The sequence below is a fragment of the Sinocyclocheilus rhinocerous genome, unplaced genomic scaffold (assembly GCF_001515625.1).
Source record: "Sinocyclocheilus rhinocerous isolate Xijiao unplaced genomic scaffold, SAMN03320098_v1.1 scaffold1131, whole genome shotgun sequence".
NCBI lineage: Eukaryota > Metazoa > Chordata > Actinopteri > Cypriniformes > Cyprinidae > Sinocyclocheilus > Sinocyclocheilus rhinocerous.
The window spans coordinates 123807-132227 of NW_015638568.1; the positions used below are offsets into that span (position 1 = coordinate 123807).

General features: G+C 37.2%; 1 protein-coding gene across 1 annotated transcript in view; it reads left to right on the plus strand.

Moving 5' to 3' along the window:
- The first annotated feature begins 3027 nt into the window (after positions 1-3027).
- The window catches only part of LOC107749801 (CD99 antigen-like protein 2), a 20746-nt gene continuing 15352 nt past the window's right edge, over positions 3028-8421 (plus strand). The window contains exons 1-5 of the mRNA XM_016564978.1: positions 3028-3310; positions 7011-7061; positions 7567-7620; positions 7736-7804; positions 8217-8324. Coding sequence (XP_016420464.1) covers positions 3250-3310; positions 7011-7061; positions 7567-7620; positions 7736-7804; positions 8217-8324 — 343 coding nt within the window. The 5' untranslated portion in view covers positions 3028-3249. The remainder of the gene's footprint in view (positions 3311-7010; positions 7062-7566; positions 7621-7735; positions 7805-8216; positions 8325-8421) is intronic.

Below are 8421 nucleotides of genomic sequence, written 5' to 3' on the forward strand. Positions count from 1 at the left end.
TATCTATACATTGCATCTAATTTGCATATTAATGTGTTCTTGGGGCAAACCATAATGAAAAAATAAGTATAATAATGGGAGTAATAACTTGGCAACATTTTCATAAGACTATCTCATTTCATAGGAATATATAGATTCATAGGAATCTATAATTTCTTTCCCTATTGACTTCTTGTGTTTCCCCAAAATGCCTGATTAACATGATGTTTGTCCTGGTGTCCTCTACAGAAGACATGTATGAAAATTATGCCCTGTTTCGTAACAAAAAGCCATATTCCGATTTGAAACCCCATACCATTTTTCTGAGATGTTTATTTATGACAAACAATTTGAAAATTATCCAAATTACAAAACATCATATTTCCCTAAGAGTCTGTAACGAATCAGTCCACTGAAGGCGAGCGTAGTGAGAACCCAAGTGCAGTTTATTTACAGGTGATCCAAACATAATCCAAACAAGAGACACAGACTTGACTTGACGAGGCATGAGCAGACTTGACGTGGCGTAAACTAACTAGACTCACCGACAGCGGGTTACAACTTCAATACACGACGAGAGACAATGGCAACATGATGGCTACTTATAGCAAACAAGAGGGTCACATGACAAGAACAAACCAATGGGAAACAAGACACATGACTAGGACACCCAATCAGAACCATGAAACCAAACCCAAAACCCAAACCCCACATTACAGAGTGCTAAATTCGAGCATTCTGTCAATATCAGTCATATTTAAAGACCAAGGAGAGGGAGTGTTTATGATCACACCTCCAAACATTTGATATCTCTAAAAAGCCCTGAATGTGCTCTGTACAGGACAAACTGTGGCATGTATGGTCTCAGAGAAAGTCACTAAAATATAATGTCCTCTACAGAGGACAACATTTTATGCCTGGGTCCCAGGAGGAGAATAAAATGTCATCATGCATACTGAAAAAAAGAAGAGGAGATGGCGTAGGAGGACAATAAATTCCTGTTATTGTTGGTGTTATTGAAATCCCATATACCGGTATTCCTTATAGGTCTTTCAGCCATAGCATTTATGTTTTAGCGCCATGTGAAGTTGATCAATACGTTCTTTCATGTTGCATTTTTATTGGCTAGTCAGTAGACATATGTCATAACCGCAAACACACTGTGAGATGGTCATCTTAGATTTCTGACACTGCTACAAAATTATCGCATGCTATCTTTGGTCACAAGACCATGACAACGGCTGTCTTTGAACCTCTCTCACAGTACGACATAGGACCACTGTTTAGGAGCCATGACGAAATAAATCATAACGATTGTTTCACGATGGTCATCTTTTGTTTGGGACAGCCCAAAAAATCGTACAATGTATACCGGGTATTACATGCAATGCAAAACTTGCAGATGAATTACAGCACATATGCTTCCTGTTTTGTAAGAATTGGTGTGCCACTATAGGGATGCTATGCTGAATGTGCCACATCAAAGTAGAAGTTGCATGACTTCAGCGTCACGATTACTAAGCTTTCGATAGTTCTTTATTTAAGAAAACATGCCCTTAAGGTTTGAATTATGATGACGTTCAAGGTGATGCCGTTTCATGTCCCCGACAACCCCTGTAGTCTCATTGACCACTTGTTAGCAATTGCCAGTTTCAAGAGAAGTAAAATCTTTAAAAAAAAAAAAACACAAGGGGCTATTACTGATATATTGTACATTACAGAATAAAACATGAAAATATATTGAGTTTGTGTTAACAACAGACCTTATTTCAGACATTTACCCAAAAGCCTGTTCAAAAAAACAAGACAATGGATCTGGAAGTGCTAAAATGCAACTAGAACAAAACAAGAAAGCATGGAAAAAGGGGGCCTACTGTATATGATCTCATATTATCTTGATTATGCACTCATTTTAAATGGGATATATCTTCTGTGAGTATACCACAATAACCGGAATGGATGAGTCACTGTGGCGCTTTCAATTTACATTTACTCTATGTTTCATCGTCTTACAGTAAAGCACAGATATATTGTAAGTACCAATTTCTACTCTCAGTTTTAAAGTATACTTGCTATAATCTTAGGTTTCAGAAGTCAAAGAGAAGATCAAAACTCAAGAGTACATGCAAATACACTGGTCGTTAATGTCTTCCTTTATAAAACTGGATCATAAAAAAGCACTTAGTTTACCAACCAGAAGAGTCAAACCCGCAAATTACTATATTTGCCAGTTAGTGACTGAGAGTTATGCATGCTGCTAATATGACAACAGTGGCGTGCACAGACCTTAGCAGGGGCAGGGTCGTGTTTTAGGGGTTCAAGGGGCAGGCTCGTGCACGCCACTGCATAACAATATAATTTTGTTTTAGTTGCAATAAAAATCCAGCATATAACTATGTAAAATAAGTGTCAGATAATAGCAAAAGAGATACAGGCCAAACCATAGAAATGACTCTCTATTTAAAATACTTCAGCCTGTTTTAAAGGTCCTCATGCTTTGTAGGTCTAAGTACCAGTGGTTTTGGACTTTATACTGTTTATTTACCAACTGCTGGCACTTCACAGCAGTTGTTGTGTTGCTTTAATGGTGTTTTGTTTTCTCCAAGTGCAATTAATTTCTTAATGCATTAAACCTTTTAATTAGCAAATAATTACTGCATGCACATAACTAACTGATATAGGCTATAAACCAGAGATCCACGTGTTAACCAACCAAACATGAATTATTAACTGAAGTCAATTGTGCAAGTCACTTAATTATTCAGAGACGCACAATTATCCTAATTCAGTCATTCTAAGTGAATAGGCAAATGCACGAGAGAAGGTCATCTCATCTCATCTCAACTCCTCGAGCAGTCCTTCACTAACGTTACCTGTAAACACGTTCTTATCGCGCGTATTCTACAGTACACTGGTCAAAGTTCACTAGTATGTTCACATAGCTATTATTTATTTGTAGCCAAACCAAGTATAATCGGTAGGTTCCCCTAATTATAAAAACAGCGCATTTCAGCGTGTTCTACGTCAAAAGCAGAGCTGAGTTTAAGGAACCGCCCTAAAGCCGGTGCTGTAACGTGATCTAACACGCGGCTGTGAATCTCTTGCTCGCTCATTCGCACTGCAGACTGTCGCGCAGGCTTTTCTGATATAAGTGAGGAGCCACGACCCTCAAAATTACCTCTAGGCCTCAAGGGCAAATAGTCATATATTCATCCTCCACTGCCAATATTTAATATCGCTGTAATCCCGGTGCCATTTCGGACTTTCAACATGGGGGAAAAGCTCTCGACATGGACGCTTCTAGCGGTCTTTTCTCTGCTGATAGTGAAAGGTAAGCGCTGCGCCCCTCTTTGTTGAACCCGGTGCCATGTCTGATTCATAATTTTTTTTGTCGGCACCGTAGGCAAGCATTGATTTAAAGCTTTTTGACTTTTAGGCAGCCTTCGTTTTTATGAAAAGCACTAGGAGCAGGAATCACATAAATCACCGTGTTTGAGTTGCGTTTTAACATCTGTCTGGGTTTAGATCATATGTCTGGGTCGAGCCATTGCTACTGCGCTGTGCATGACATGCTGAGGCTCAACAAATGATGCTCATCTAAATACGAAAAATTAAATTAAGTTTATTGCGTGGTGAGACGTTTTAAATCTGTCCGTTAAGGATATTAGCCTAATGAGGATGAGAAGAATATTACTGTTCTTGACTATTGAATATTAAAAGTGCATCACTAATAATAATCTCTTGTATACTATTTTGTTTCCCCATGCGCAAAGCTGTATTTAGGACTATTTAAGACATTGCTATGAATAGATTTGCTTCTTTATTAAACAGTGGGTATCATATTCACGTGTATTTAAACATCAATCACTGGGGTGTCTTTTAATTAGGTTTCGCTTATTTCATGAATTAACATCGTCATGTATTTTAAAATAAAATTATATTAATACCTTGCCATGACTTGTAATATTTTTACCAATTCATGGTGTTTTGCAGCCCTCATTAGAGAATGAGATGCTTCATTTACCTTTTCTAACGGCATTAATCATGTTTTATATCTGGGCTGAAAAATAAAAACAAAACAATACTGTTCAGTACTGCTTGAAATTAAATATGTTCACAGAACAATATAATTTCCACATAGTCTCCTCATCCTAGCACGGTACAGGTATCCTACGTTGGGAGGCTTAAGAGTCAGAGCGCATGCGCATACGAAGCCACAATGCGCCCAGGTACAGCATAGGAGTTTGGAATTTTTTGGAGACTGCGGAAGATAGGAAGATACCATCATTTTATGACAGGGGGTGTAACGGTCCCCCCTCTGTTGGTGTGAGGCACACACGAGTACAATGTCAAAAGATCCATGCTTGTATGAGCAAAATCAAGTTGGCGTATGAAAAGAATGACATCCTTTTCTAAAAAAGACTACTTTGAATACTGTTTAGAAGCACAGAAGATCCCCTAAAAATCCCCTTACCTAACCCACCATTGAAATGAATGAGGAACGCCAGCGTCTGCAGTTCTGGAGGTAAACTGCCCCTCCCTCTTTTCCTGTTAGCCACACCCCGCAATTGTATATGTAATTAGATACATGTTTACACTCCCTTACCTGAAAACTCATTGTATATTTATGAGCATATAGTTTTACCACTGTTTTAGGTGTTAGGCTCATGTTTTGAAATGTTTGATTTTAATTATATTTGTCAGTAAACAATTAATACCATGCCATATGAATAACCAATGAAACCCAAAATTAAAACATATTAACTAATGTACTGTATTTAAACCCATAGGTATTTGTTGTGAATGGGAAAAACATCAGATAGATTCACTGCTGTCACATGACGTATTGATCTCATAGCAGTGCGTCAATGCTGAGTTGGCTTTGCGCTGCATGAGGGGTGACTGTTGCTTTTAGCTTTTAGCTAACCTAATGTGCACTAAGACAACCTATAACTGAACAAGGGGGTGGGGGTGGGGGGGCAGAAGAGGCAGACAGAAAGAGGGATTAGAAAAAGACAGTGGGATAGACCGATTAAAAGAGACATAAAGAAATATAGAAGTTTAAAACTGATCCCATTGGAGTGTTGCACCACATTATCTGTGACCCAGTGCTAAAAATATATGGTAGACATTCATTGCATAAGACATGGAGAGTTGAGTCTGGCTTATTACAGAAGAAACCATTTAGAAATGTACTGCTAAAAATGACACATGGGGGAAGAATCTTTGCAGAAACTTCTTTGTTGTGTAGGACATGAGCACAAAAGATTCTTTGTCCCTTTGTGCTTGAAGAATGCATTGCTAAGCTGTCATTTTCTTGTCTTTGTTAAAATCCAGGAATGCAGCGGCACTACTGTGGAATTTGTATCATAAAGAGTCTTTAGTAAAGCTGGGCATCAGATCCAGTTTTAGCATTAGCATCATCTGAGATTTTTATTATGGTACTGCATACTGCCAGTATTGCAGTCAAATAAGAATATTACGGGGCTTGGATGATCTGTGTGAACAAAATTATGCATTTACAGGTGCATCTCAATAAATTAGAATGTCGTGGAAAGTTCATTTATTTCAGTAATTCAACTCAAATTGTGAAACTCGTGTATTAAATAAATTCAATGCACACAGACTGAAGTAGTTTAAGTCTTTGGTTCTTTTAATTGTGATGATTTTGGCTCACATTTAACAAAAACCCACCAATTCACTATCTCAACAAAATAGAATACTTCATAAGACCAATAAAAAAAAAAAATTAGTGAATTGTTGGCCTTCTGGAAAAGTATGTTCATTTACTGTACATGTACTCAATACATGGTAGGGGTTCCTTTTGCTTTAATTACTGCCTCAACCAGGTGCTTTGAGTTGATTAGCTGATTGGCATGCCACCATATTCTAATTTGTTGAGATAGTGAATTGGTGGGTTTTTGTTAAATGTGAGCCCAAATCATCACAATTAAAAGAACCAAAGACTTAAACTACTTCAGTCTGTGTGCAATGAATTTATTTAATACACGAGTTTCACAATTTGAGTTGAATTACTGAAATAAATGAACTTTTCCACGACATTCTAATTTATTGAGATGCACCTGTATATGTAAGCAATAAGGTATGAGAGGCCGTGCTATATTGTGAATAAGTCACGACTGAAGGGCGTTGTTTGGCACGATGTGAAGCACTACTCAAGTACCTTATTGCTTTTATAAAACAGTTACAACACAATACAAATATTAAAACCAAAAATTCATGTATTGATATGTTACTTTTTTGAAGTAAATTCATTAAATGTTATCCTTCCACTAAAAAATAGTACCTGACAGTGACAGTAAATGGCAAGAAAATGTTCCTGTAACAAGCCTCATCTTGTGGAGCTCAAATAAAAAACAGAGAATAGGAACTGTTCTCATCCGCCGTGTCATTTATTTTTACACCATAGGCTATGATATTTTCTTACTCACTTATATCCGCTTATCTCTCAGCATGAGAAAACATCTGTTTTTGTCTTTTAGTAGAAAAAAGACTGATTCGCGGCACAGTGCAAATTTGCAAGCATCATCACAGTGTGGACATACAGCATCAGTGGACATCACAGGACATACAGCATCATACCTGAAACATAAAACTAATAAATACAGTAATATTCCTTCTGCACTATGGAAACTGTGGGCTTCCACACAGATGCTCACATATCAATGTATCTCCCGCACGAGAAGAGTTTCTTTGACACTGGGAAGGGTGTGGCCTCAAAATTAAAGGTGAATGAGTGACGCAACATAACGTCAGCAGGGGTCATTTATAATTCCTTACATAAATAATAAAGTTAATTTTGCTGAAATACATAATACATGGAATGGTTTTGACACTATACTGAGCGTTTATGTTGTTAAGGGTGGTTGCTAAGCGTGTTGCGCAGTGAAATACACAGAACCGCTGAGTGAAGCGATCATAGCCGTGCTTTTATCGTGAATAAAACACAGCGGCTGACCAATTAGTGCACAAATATTTTGTGAATGTTTCTTATTTTGTGTGTTTTACAGGAATAAGTCAGGATCTGGACTTGGCAGATGCATTTGACAGTGATGAACTAAGTAAGTATGACAATTATGATGATGCTTCCATGTAAGGATGACAGCAGTATTATAGATTTGTATAAACAGCATTGCCTTTCACTGTACAAAAATCCTTTTCTTTTTACAGAAAAAGCTGTGTTTGCCGGAATGATTCTGTAAACATACAGCGAAATGTAAACATACTTAAAAAACAACTAAATTTATTTTAGTTTAAAACTGTAATTAACAAATAAATATATTTTTACATGTTTAAAATGTTAACTGTAAACTATAAAATGACTTGTTCTTTTTCACTGCCACAAACTACATGTAACAGTATTTTACTGTAAAATTACATGAATTTGTAAGGTTAGATCTATTACAGTTTTTCACCATAGTAAGGAACTTACCAGTAACCAATTAACATTTTTTTTCTGTAGCATTTTTAGTCTGTTACATTGCATACAATTGTTTTTTACAGTGTAGTGTCAGACGGCTATTATTTTGTGTATCAAGTTAACTTTTTTTATTTTTTATTCTCCAGCTAGCCCACCACCTAAAGTGAACCCAGCAGGTGGTGCAGGAGGAGCAGGTGAAGGTAATCATTAATAGCACTGTAATAAGCAGAGCAAATGCTGACTTAAAATAACTGTCAAAGGAATTTAATACTTTATTTAAAATAATCTGAAAAAAATTGTTAATTTGTTCAACAGTGAAACCCAGTCTTAAACCTGTTAAGCCCACAGTCAAGGAACCAGCAAAGCACAAGCCCAAACAAACAGGTGAGAGGCACTTAATGTATCCCAGATGCTTGTTCTGCTTGAGATGAACATAAAGCAAATCTCCCTTCTAATCTTCTTCAATAACCACTGGAGCTATTAACATCTTTGAATGCTGAAACATATGGTTTTTGTGTCTTGTGTTATGATGAGTCAGCGGGATATTTACCCTGATAGAAAGCTCTTAGAGCTCATATATGGTTATCTATGGTCAAAAAACATTGTGTATGGTTTAGGTTGGGGAGTTGCCTATATTGAACACTGAAGAATGTAAAAGAAAAATCTCACAAATACTTACTACTTTCCTGTATTTTGGTGCTTACTAATCAGTCTTCATCATAGGTTTGAATACCCAGCACCCTCTGTATGTAAAATGCTTTACAATACTAACATATTAACTAACCTCCACTAACAGAAGAGACATTCACTGATTTGTTTGATGCCACCATTCGACCAGGCCTGTTGCTCCGAACACCCCCTAGTCTTCTCCGAACCTCTGTTCCCCCTCGGAAAGCCCAGTCTGGTTTGTACCGTGCTGTCAGTTTCCCTGTAGAACCGATCATCGCGTTTGTCTCCATGTCTGTTTGCATGTAGATATGTGTATTCAAAGCAAGTTTAAA